This window comes from Theropithecus gelada, chromosome 12, assembly GCF_003255815.1.
Source record: "Theropithecus gelada isolate Dixy chromosome 12, Tgel_1.0, whole genome shotgun sequence".
NCBI classification, from domain to species: Eukaryota; Metazoa; Chordata; class Mammalia; order Primates; family Cercopithecidae; genus Theropithecus; species Theropithecus gelada.
This window is the reverse complement of record NC_037680.1, coordinates 77,280,186-77,292,693: the sequence shown is the minus strand read 5'-3', so window position 1 is coordinate 77,292,693 and position 12,508 is coordinate 77,280,186. Positions and strand designations below refer to the sequence as shown.

The 12,508-nt window shown below is 43.9% G+C and overlaps 1 protein-coding gene across 1 annotated transcript in view; it reads right to left on the bottom strand.

Annotated features, from left to right (window-relative positions):
* Positions 1-4,009: 4,009 nt before the first annotated feature.
* LOC112636356 (aldehyde oxidase 4-like) overlaps positions 4,010-12,508 on the bottom strand; it is a 70,348-nt gene continuing 61,849 nt past the window's right edge. Inside the window, 6 exon segments of the mRNA XM_025404995.1 lie at positions 4,010-4,063; positions 5,495-5,662; positions 7,570-7,755; positions 10,914-10,979; positions 11,164-11,278; positions 11,773-11,825. Coding sequence (XP_025260780.1) covers positions 4,010-4,063; positions 5,495-5,662; positions 7,570-7,755; positions 10,914-10,979; positions 11,164-11,278; positions 11,773-11,825 — 642 coding nt within the window.

Below are 12,508 nucleotides of genomic sequence, written 5' to 3'. Positions count from 1 at the left end.
ATAGCAGCATCTGCACACAGTATGCTGATAAATGAGTTTAATCATATGCGTTTCAGTAAGTAAAAAAAAAAACCTGAAAATATAACATGGAATTTGAGGCAAGTGCTGACTTAAAATATAGAAATGTTACATATATGTAAATTGTGTATTTTTTGAATGTAAAATTGTTCTTTTCTATAAAGGCAATCCATCCAATGTATAGCTAAATGTGACTGTTACTTATACTTCTGTAAGATCTGCATATTAATAAACTCACAAATCAGAAAGAATAACTCTGATAGATCTGTGTGGTAGGCCAGGAAGTGAGCCATCCAGATCCCTGATGAGGAAGGACTCGTGCCCACTTTCGAGAGGAGTCAGCACATGACCTCAGCTGCCAGATCCTTCAGGGGCTGCCTCAGGGCAGACAGCTGCTTCCTGAACGTCACACCCTTCCCAGGGCAGTGCCATCCCCTGATGGCACATTTCAACCTAGGTAGGGTAACTCTGTGGGGCAGTGTTTGCTCCCAGAAGTCCTTGCCGGGTTATTGATGCCTCTCAGGCTGCACTGCAGTTCAGTTTCTACCTTTGCCCAGCTCTGCTTCTTCAACCTTCCTCTCCCAGGTGTTGATCCCTAAGAAACATCCTACTCTGCAAATTCTGTCTCAGCCTCTGGAGAACTCCACCTATGGTACTCTGTGTTCTGAGAGTGTGAAAAATATGGCCAGTTTATAACACTGAAAGTATCAAGTGCAGAGAAACTATTTTTCTTTAAAAGAAACAACATATTTGGTCTACCATTGATGGACATTTAGGTTAATTCTATGTCTTTGCTATTGCACAGAGTGCTGCAATGAACATATGTGTACATACAAATGTGGTACATATACACAATGGAATTCTATACAGCCTTAAAAACAACTAGGTCATGTTATTTGCAGGAACGTTGAGGGAGTTGGAGGCCATTATCCTCAGCAAACTAAGGAAGAATAACTACCAGGAAGAATAACTCTGATAGATCTGTGTGGTGGGCCAGGAAGTGATCCACTGATCTGTGTGATCCACTTCCACTCAGGTCCTCTATGAGGAAGGACTCGTACCCTGCCCGGGAGTGGGGTCAGCACATATCCTCAGCTGCCAGTTCCTTCAGGGGCTGCCTCAGGGCAGACAGCCTCTTCCTCAAGTTCACACCTTTCCCAGGGCAGTCTCTCTGGGGCATATTTCAGAAAGGCTGAGATAGAGTTTGGGAAGTAGGATGTTTCTTAGGGATCAACACCTGGGAGAGGAAGGTGGAAGAAGCAGAGCTGGTTAAAGGCAGAAACTGAACTGCAGTGTGGCCCTGAGAGGAACAGAAAACCAATACAGCATGTTCTTACTTATACATGGGAGCTAAATGATGAGAACACACGGACACATGGAGGGGAACAACACACACTGGGGCTACTAGAGGGTGGAGTGTGGGAGGAGGGAGAGGATCAGAAAAAATAACTCTTGGCTACTAGGCTTGGTACCTGGTACAACAAACCTCCATGATACAAGTTTACCTATATAACCAACCTGCACATGTACCCAGAACTTAAATATTTAAAAAAAAAAAAAAAAAAAAAAGAGAAGCAACATAGACCTCTAAGACCCTGTCCCAGACATTCTTGAACTTTTCCAAAACCTGAGCGCATGTGAGTGTCGGCAGTTTCAAGATACTGAAAGGAAATCAACTCCATCCCTACTACTATTCACCCAGCTTCGTTTTCTCAGTTTCTGTAAGGTGATGTGAAACAGCTCCGTCATAAACTTTTGACTCAGAAGAATTAGGATATCTTTGACCCCACAGGCACTTTAACCTGAAAGCAGAAGCACAGCAAGTATGGTAACTGCTACACATCATTTCTCTTCTGGTAAACTTTTATTAAATCCACAATGAAGCATCAGTAATGATAACTAGTAACAGGCACTAGCAGTTTTGCCCAGAGTTAATTATCGAGGGCTTTTATCATTAAAAGAGTGCTTGATCATTTATGGAATCTATTGGTTAAAAAGATGGCATCTTATACTTTTAGCCCAACTCTCACTGTAATAACATTTTAGAATTGGACACACAATGATAGATATTTGTCTAAATTTGTGATATGAATTAAGTATGTAATAGAACAGACACTCTAAATTGTCAATCTAATTTTTAAAGGCATTAGGATATTAACCCTATGTTTGAAAACTGCTATTCTTTAACACGTACTATTTTTGTGAATACTTTCCCATCCTAATTCTTCAAGTTAATAAAATGCTGCTGAAATGATCAGACTTATTTTGTAAAAATGCAATTCTGTGGTATCAGAGGCCTTGCCCTTACAGTCTATGAAGTATAACACTTTTGTAATTAATTTATGTTTGTGGTAAATGTGCCTTCCTATTTTACTGTTAGAAAAATATACCAGTGACCCTATTTTTGCTGTTCTGTCTGGCACAATGAATTTTTATGGGTTAGGTTCTGGGCAATCTGGATTATTGAATGAATTCAAACACTTAAAGACTGACTCTGTCTCTCTCTGTCTCTCTCCTCTCAGAATAAGAGACACAGAAAAAAATAGAATAAGAGACATGGCCTGGTGAGCCTTTTTCTTTGGAAAAAAGTCTTTCCTTTCTTTTTTTTTTTTTTGAGATGGAGTCTCGCTCAGTTGCCCAGGCTGGAGTGCAGTGGCGCGATCTCGGCTCACTGCAAGCTCCACCTCCTGGGTTCACGCCATTCTCCTGCCTCAGCCTCCTGAGTAGCTGGGACTACAGGCGCCCGCCACCGTGCTCAGCTAATTTTTTTGTATTTTTAGTAGAGACGGGGTTTCACCGTGTTAGCCGGGATGGTCTGGATCTCCTGACCTTGTGATCCGCCCGCCTTGGCCTCCCAAAGTGCTGGGATTACAGGCGTGAGCCGCGCCTGGCCAAGAAGTCTTTCCTTTCTACCACCCGACTTCTCTTCTAACCTGGTCTGACACACATCTAAACTTATCCTTCTGTCACAAAATTACTGTTAATAGATGCAGAGCTTTAATATCTAGCACACAGATCCCTGACAAGTGTTTATTTATTTGTGTTTTTGACACAAAAGTTTCTTTTTTTACTGTGTTTCCAAACCTCACATGGGACTAAACATCATCTCTGGTATAAGACTGCATTTCTGCAGGAAAATGCCATGTAAAATAGCTAAGAAATAACCAAAAAATAACCCTGAGGATTTTGTGCCCCTTTGATGGCAAAAGGAAGATAGTGCTGATTTCACTCAAAAGTGATTTGAGATCATTGTTTTGATGTACTCAGCAAAAACAATGATTCCCTGGCCTCCCAGGTAAGGAAGAAGTTGTACCATGGATGTGGCTCATGGCAGATGACGACCAGTTGGAGGTTTTGGATGGTTACTTCCCAAAGCCTCTTCTAAATGGACCATGTGGGAGTGGCAGGAACCCGATGACTGTGGTGAGTTCACAGTGCTGGAGATAGCTCTTCCCCACTCCCAAGAGCTGACGGCAAGCTTTCAACTTCACATTCTGAGACCTCACATCAGTGGCTTAGAATTGGCCAAGGTAGGGGAATTTACACCATGGAAATGGTCAAACATCATAAACCAGGGATTTGTCCATTACTAGCACACCGTTGGCTTTGAGGGAATCCAGTCCTCAGAGTTTTGCGGGTGGACAATTTGACCGAACTTTGGTTAGATTTCTAAAGAACAAAGCATGAATAGTCTCTCTTAAGTTGTCCCAGATTAATAAAAACTCTATCATGCTTTCAAATCATGCTGATGTAGATTTTCAGGATAATGCAAACTAAAATGAGAATTTTTGAGTTTTTGGTTCTAAGCTTCATTATACCTTTTGGTGAAAATTTGCATCCTGAAATATAATCATGTAGTGATCTAAACCACAGAGAAAACCTGAAAGATGCTAAAATTATCATTGACAGTTGGGAGCCAACCTATATTTTGTTCTGATTTGAGACTTTTAAGGTCCATCATGTATTCTTTCATTTTCTAGGAAACATAGGCTTAAGACACACGGATGGACCAAGGTGTAAATGTTGAAGGGTCATCTCTGGGAATCTAAAAAAGATCAAAAGAAGAAAGATAGTTGTTAATAAAATGTTATTATACTAAAAATGCTGTAATTAAGAAGTCAAATTATTATTATTATTTTGATACAGAATCGCTCTGTTGCCCAGGCTGGAGTGCAGTGGCACAATCTTGGCTGACTGCAACCTCCACCCTCTGTGTTTAAGCGATTCTTGTGCCTCAGCAACCTGAGTACCTGGGATTACAGGCATGCACTACCATGCCTGGCTAGTTTTTGTATTTTTAGTAGAGGCGGAGTTTCACCATGTTGGCCGGGCTGGCGTCAAACTCCTGGCCTCAAGTGATCTGCCCGCCTCAGCCTCCCAAAGTGCTGGAGTTACAGGTATGAGCCATGATGCCTGGCCAGAAGACAATCATGTTTTTTTTTTTTTTTAAATGAACAAGTCAATGTCCATTTTATTAATATCAAAAGTATATAATTCTCATATTTGTTTCAGTCCTTGAGTCATAAACCTCCTTATCCTCATAAACTTCTTTTTGGGATAAGATGCCACTTACTAAGAAGCCCTGTAATTTTCAAGTCATAAAGTGCAATCTAATTTTATACCAAAATCTCACTTAGGGCTACAGTAAGCAGTTCAATAGAGGACTAGGCTCATATGCTAGTTCTGGGTATATTTTTAGCCACTGGAAAGTGGAAGTGTATTCTGTGATTACAGGCATATCAAGGTGTGCCCAGTGACTTGATATTTTCATTTATTTTTATTAGTTTGCTTAACAAATACTTTCTGCATGATTGACCAGATCAGATATCTTAGCTAATGCAATTTGGTTACTGAGGTAATCAAAATATCACATCAGCTACATTTTGATAAAATGTTTAAAGAAGCAACCTACCATGTCCATTTGCTATTAACACTGGCTCAACTGAGTGTGTTTTTCTTTGGGGTCTGAAAGAATCAAATCATAATTGGAAGAGGCTTGCTCACTTTGCAGTTGTTAAGAAGTGCACACGGAGGCTGGGTGTAGTGGCTCATGCCTGTAACCCCAGCACTTTGGGAGGCGGAGGTGGGCGGATCACGAGGTCAGGAGTTCGAGACCAGCCTGGTGAAACCCCGTCTCCACTAAAACTACAAAAATTAGCTGGGCGTGGTGCTACATGCCTGTAATCCCAGCTACTTGGGAGGCTGAGCCAGGAGAATTGCTTGAACCTGGGAGGCAGAGGTTGCAGTGAACCAAGATCATGCCACTGCACTCCAGCCTGGGTGACAGAGCAAGACTCTGTCTCGGAAAAAAAAAAAAAAAAAAAAAAAAAGAAGAAAAAGAGCATATGAAGTGGCAGGTGAAGGCAAAATGAGAATTTTCAATGAAAAAGATGAACCCGCCCTGTAATATTGTCATGGTTATCAGATCCATACCAACAACCTGAAAGTCCATGACTACAACAGGGACCTCCCTTACAATGTCGGTGAACTGATCCACACAAGTCATCCGAATCGTCTCAGGGGTTGCCGGGCTACTCAGGACGAAGGTCTTGGTTAGCCCCCTCTCTCTGCGGGCAGCAGCCACTGCGTCATATATGGCAAACAACACGGAGGACCCCAGGAACATTCCAGCCTCACCCAACCCCTGAGAGACAAACAAAAGGCTGTCAGGAATGCATGGTTCTTTTAGGACTAATTTGTGTATACACACACACACACACACACACAGACACACACACACACACATTCTTCTCTGGCTTTATAATCCTCAGAGTGGAGTGCTTCCAAATTGCCAGAATCAAATTCCCCTGCATGGTGATTGGGGTGTCCACCTCAGAGTAGCTGGTGAAAATGCAATTTGGTTACTGAGTTAATTAAAATACCACATGATGTGAGGGGAGGGGCTACAAACGCCCATTGCCTTTGGTGCCCTGTATGATGCTCCAACTCTGGCTCCAGAACATTTGTGTCTAACTCAAGGCCAAAATGAAACAACCACAACCTTTGCAGTTGAACTTGAAAGACAGTGAGAGGTGGTTGCCTCTTTTCATGTGTGTTAGCTTCGCCAGCATAGATTGGATGCTTTCGAGTTACCACTATGGTGACATTATATTTCAAATGATTCACCAATGCGTTTTTGCACTGATTTTTCTTTTTGCATTATTCCAGGTAGTCTGGTCTGTGATCTGTGTCCAGGGCCTTGGTGAAGGGATGAGACAAAGGCCGGAAGCAGATAAAGGCTTCCCCAGGCTTTGGTGGTTGTCAAAATTCCAGGTTTCTCTGAGGCAAATATGGAGGGAGAAAGGGGGCCGGTAGGCAGAGGGGTTCCTCTGAGGCCGGAAGAAGGGGTGAGAGTCGAGGGGTCTGGTTCCCTAGTTGGAGCAGAACTGGCAGGGAGGCAGCTAGACCACAAGTGGCAGGATTGTGTGCTGTGTTGGGCCAGCTTAGAAATGCCCTTGGCCAAAGTCTGGTGTAGAAGTGGAGACAGAGACCATTCAGACAGGAAGTCTCACCTTCCTAGCAATCGTGACCTACCCCCAGGAAAGAGGGAATACTCTGGAAATCTGAAGTTAAAGTTACCACCTGTCTGTCCAGATGTGGGCTCAGACCAGAACATAAGTTGGGGAAGCTGTGTTTTTTCTCACACTTGTATTTGAGAACCGTTTCTTGCCAAGGTCTTTATGGGCCAGTTGAAGGCCTTCTGCTCCAGGGAGCATGGCACCAACACCTCAGGTATCAATGGCTATGAACACCTCAGAGGAAAAAGTCAGGAAGAAAGTTGGTTAAGAGCCCGTTTTGACTTGGAGAGGGTGTGGAAGAGGCAGTGTCAGCAAGAACTGTGTCTGGAGGACAGGTGAGAAGGGTGCAGAAAAGCTCTGGGTGGATGGAATTTGCCTACAATGTTAGTTTATCTCACAATGGCACTTAGCCTCATGAGCCAAGTTGTTCATTGCCTTCTTGACCCTTGTTTGATTTAGATTTGTTTCTTGATCTCTAGCAAAACATGAAGACCCGGCTTGGGCTTCTGGAGTCAGTGTCACTCTGCCACAAGCATGCTTTTCTTTTCTCTTTCTCCTTTTGGGATTTGCAGTTCAAAGGACATAGTAAATTCAGGGGATGGTTTTATAATTTCTTGAAAAAGGAGGTTGTTATGGGGTGAACTGTGTCCTCCTCAGATTCATCTGGTGAAGTCCCAATCCCCAGCACGCAGAATGGGACCGTATTTGGAGATGAGGGCTTTACAGAGATGATTAAGTTAAAATGAGGTCATTCAGGCAGGCCCCAATCCAACATGACTGGTGTCCTTACAGGAAGAGGAAATTTGGACACAGACACACACAGAGGGAGGATCATGTGAAGAAATGGGAAGAAGATGGCTGACTACAAGCCAAGAAAAAAGGCCGTGGAGAAAACCAACCTGCCAACACCTTGGTGGTGGACTTCCAGCCTCCAGAACTGTGAGAAAATAAATCGTTGTTGTTTAAACCACCCGGTCTGTGGTATTTTGTTATGGCAGCCACAGCCAACTAACACAAAGGTTTAAGTTCTTACCTTGGATGAGTAGATGGCTATGGGATTTTGGGAACGCACCAAAGTGACATAGAACTCTTCTGGTATCTCAGTGACGGTGGGGATTTTGTAGTCATCTGGACTCCGAGAATAAAGCACACCTTCTGGGGAGTATTTCAGTTCTTCTATGGTATAGAATCCCATGCCTTGAATAAATGCTCCCTCAACCTACAGCCAAAAAATTCACAGGTTATAGGATATAACTTGATATTGGTTGAATAAATATTACAGTGTGAATAAATGTGGAGCTCTGGATCATAAGAAGCCATTCTTTTTTTTTTTTTTTTGAGATGGAGTCTTGCTCTGTCGCCCAGGCTGGAGTGCAGTGGCGAGATCTTGGCTCACTGCAACCTCCGCCTTCCAGGTTCAAGCAATTCTTTTGCCTCAGCCTCCTAAGTAGCTGAGATTACAGGCGACCGCCACCACACCCTGCTAATTTTTGTATTTTTAGTAGAGACGGGGTTTCACCATGTTGGTCAGGCTGGTCTCGAACTCCTGACCATGTGATCTGCCCTCCTCAGCCACCCAAAGAGCTGGGATTACAGACGTGAGCCACCACACCCAGCCAGTAAGCCATTTTGGAAAGCCATTTTTGAACTGGTGCCCGCAACCTTGCTTGGCCTCATCCTCGGGTACCCCACACTCCGGGTGCCTGACATTGGCTACGTTCCTGCTAATTCTCCAAACCTACCAGCTTCTTTCTCATCTCTGAGTCTTGGTAAATGCAGTTTCTCCTGACTGTCTTCACCCCTTCCCACCTCAACTTGTCCACCTGGCACACTCCTATTCCTCTTCCACGTTTCAGCTAAAGGATTAGGGCCCCTCTGGTATCTTAAGATCCTCCCAGCACTCCCTGGCTGGATTTAGGAACTGCTTCCTCCAGGCTCACTGCACCCGGAACACACTCCTGCCTGTGGTGGAGCTTGGAGGGCATTTCATTTTTCACCTCTCACTCTCACTCTCCTCCTCTCTCCCACTAGCTTATGAGCATCTCAGGCTTGGCTTTCTTATATTCTGTTCTTAGCATGGTGCCTGGCACATAGGTTCTCCATAAATGTCTATAGAAGTAGATGAAAAAGAAGTTAACATTGAGGGAATACGACATAGAATAAATAGAATTAGGACACTGTAATTCATTATAATATCTGGATTTCTCGACGTTTTTCCCCCTCCCCTCCCCTCCCTTCCCCTCCCCTCCCTTCCCCTCCCCTCCCCTCCCTCCCTCCTTCCCTCCCTCCCTCTCTCTCTCTCTCTCTTTCTCTCTTTCCCTCTTTCCCTCTTTCTCTCTTTCTTTCTTTCTTGAGATGGAGTCTTGTTCTGTCACCCAGGCTGGAGTGCAGTGGTTCGATCTTGGCTTATTGCAACTGCCGCCTCCCAGGTTCAAGTGATTCTCCTGCTCAGCTTCCCAAGTAGCTGAGACTACAGGTGTGTGCCACCATGTCCAGCTCATTTTTTTATTTTTTTCAGGAGAGATGGGGTTTCACTATGTGTTGACCGGGCTGGTCTCAAACTCCTGACCTCAGGTGATCCACCCACATTACCTCCCAAAGTGCTGGGATTATAGGTGTGAGCCACTGTGCCCAGCTGACTTTTCTTTATGTTACTAAGAAGAGTAGATCATGCTAAACAGGGTAGATTGGAAGAAATGACTATATTTATTAAAAGCCATGATGAGCTCTGTTTACATACATTTATGCTCCAGGAAAAAGGTTGCTTTTAAAGCGACCTTTTAAAAAAATTGGAGAGTTCACAAATTGGAAAGTTAAAGTTTCCATTTTATTAAAACACAAAATGTAGGAATAAGGTAAGTAAATTTAAATGCTAAATTTGGAAATAACAATGTGTATCTCTAAAGGAATAGATCAAAGCCCAAGAGATTCAGCCTAACACACTTCTGGTTTTCTTTCCTTTTCTGATGGGGCAAATGTGAGGTTTCCTGATCATCTTCCTTTTTGCCTTTGCTTAAGCAATAACAAGGCAGGAATTAGCTGGGAGGAGAGGAAGAGAAATGGGGAGAGGAGGTAGGGCCTGGGGCTAGCAGTAGTTCTCAAACTTACAGGCTTAAGAGCAATTTTCACCTAACAAAATTGTGCTAGGCCATAACAGCCTGGCACAGTTATGATGGAGTACGTCTGGGCCTGGGGTGGGCCCAGGAATTCGTGTTTCCAATAAGCATTACAGGTGCTTCTGTTGCAGTGTCTAAGGGCCATATTTTGAGAAACACTGGGGGACCAATCAAATTGTTCCTTGTAAAGCCCATCAACCCAGCTAGTGAGGTAAACCAGTCTCTTAGGACCTAGGATGGTGAGAAGCTGCTGGCGGATGAAAGCACCGTATGTCAGAGTTTGACGCCAGGTTATTCAACTGCTCCCAATTGCTACTCAGGTGCAGACTGTGGACCAGCTGTCTTGGCCTCACCTGGGAACTGGTTAGCAGGTCTAGGATGAGCCAATGCGGCTGGTCTGTTGGCCCCACTTTGAGTAACAGGGCTAGAAAAAAGCAAGGCTATGCCAACAGCTGGGAAGATTTCAACGCCAAGTTTAAAAAGACTTTGAGTAAGTTAATTTTATTTATTTGCAAGATAAAAATCAGAATTAAATTCAGCAAGTGGGGGAAATTGTGTTTAAACATTTTTTTTCTTAAATTTCTGTAAGTTGTATAGTCTGTTTAAACTCAATACTAATATGAACACTAATGTAACTATTTTATCGATGTAATGTTCTAATTATGAACATATCAATGCTAATTGAAGAAAATTTAGAAAACACAGAGAATCATAAAGCAGAATAAATCATATATATTCCTGCCATGTAGGTAAACCATTAACTTTTTCTTGAATTTACTTTCAGTATTTTATCTGTGTATGTGTATGTATGTGCATAACATACAATATGTATCCCAGAATACTTGCACTTGATATGAACAAGGTTTGGAGCATGGCGGGGCACGGTGGCTCATGCCTGTAATCTCAGCACTTTGGGAGGCTGAGGCAGAAGGACTGCTTGAGGCTAGGAGTTCAAGACCAGCCTGGCCAACATGGTGAGACCCCCCCCATCTCTACTAAATACACAAAAATTAGCCAGGTGTGGTGGTGGGCACCTGCAATCCTAGCTACTCAGGAAGCTGAGGCAGGAGAATCACTTGAACCCGGGAGGCTGAGGTTGCAGTGAGCTGAGATTGCACCACTGCACTCCAGCCTGGGTGACAGAGTGAGACTCCATCCCCCTAAAAAGGTTTAGAGCATGTTGGAAAATAGTATTCTGAATGAATAGCTGCTAAATGGGATTGAGCAAAAGTCCCTGTGGGGTGGTTCTGGAATCACACACCTGTCCAATATCCAGGGCTGGGTTTATGCTGAAAGCGGCATCCATGAAGATGTCGATCCTAAGAAGCTGTGCCAGAGAAAATAGATAATGGAAAATATTGCTTGTTTAAAATAGATGTTTACTAAAATTATATACCTGTCCCTACTTTTTCATTGGGAGGATCAAGTTTATTGTTATTTACAACATTGATTATTCTTTACAGTGTTAGTGTTTACACTGAAGATGGTGGAATAGAAACATCAGTCTTTACCTTATGAGCCCCCATGAGACAGTCGACTTCAACCTCAGAACAGGCTGCCCCATAAACGTAATACGGGTAAGCATTACCTTCCCCCTTCTCCCAGTCCATATTTGTCTGGTAGCCTCTGAGGAGAGAAATCAGGAGGAGAAGAGGCACTTTCCCCACTCGTGGTTGGATCACCCCAAGGTGTGGAATCTTGGAGATGAGCAGAGTAGAAGGGCTGACCCACAGGGGCTCCAGGCAGCGTCTGCACCCAGTGGCTGGAGGCCTCCCCACCTTCTCCTGCAAGGATCATGAGGTCAGGGCCGCAAGGCTCCACCGAAGACACGGGGAGAAGACCAGCCAGTATGGGACCCCTGCCCTCCAGTGCACAGTTCCTGGGATGGGCCAGGACATGTAGAGACAGCTATGGTGTCCCTCTGGGCTGCTGAACAGCTGCTGCCTCTGATAGTCCCCAACCCCCGGCCCTCCCCTAGATCTCCTTCCCTACCCTCCACGATCCCATGACTAAGGGGTTAACAGCAGAGCTCTGGCACTATCTGGACATCTGTCCAGACTGATGAGTGTGCATCACCCCTGCCCAAGTGTAGTTTAAACCAAAGTAAAAATGCCCTTTACTTGAAATATCCAGTAGCTGAGAGACTGATGGATTCTTCAAAGGCTTTTGCAATCTGAAAGAGATGATGAGTTACAAAAAAAAATAAATTTGGGTCAAGTAATGGAAATGCCTTCCATGCTGGGCTTGCCCTCTCTTGTTTGTTCCAAGTTCTGCACCCACACTTCCCTGCAGCGAGACTTAGGCCTGGGTACAAGCTACAGGTCATGCTTTTCAAGGGAGTTTCTTAAGGGCAGCTGCTAGCTGTACTCTGGGACTCTGTGTTTTGTAGGGCTGCTGCACAGTGTAAAGTTTATTATTTTTCACACTTTTCGACTTTTTTTAATTTTTAAAATTTTTAATTTTTTGAGACAGGGTCTCGCTCTCTCCCAGACTGGAGTGCAATGGCCGGATCTCGGCTCACCACAACCTCCACCTCCCAGGCTCAAGGGATTCTCCTCCCTCAGTCTCCCGAGTAGCTGGGACTACAGGCACGTGCCACTACTACCTGACTAATTTTTGTATTTTTAGTAGAGATGGGGTTTCACCATGTTGGCCAGGCTGGTCTTGAATTCCTGACCTCAAATGATCCACCTACCTCAGCCTCCCAAAGTGCTGGAATTATAGGTGTGAGCCACTGTGACCGGCCACTTTTTGGCTTTTTAAATTAGGAGAGGGCTAGGCTATATTTAGGTACTTCTTTTTTTTTTTTTTTTTTTTTTTTTTTTTTTTTGACGGGGGGTTTCCTTTTTTCCGCGG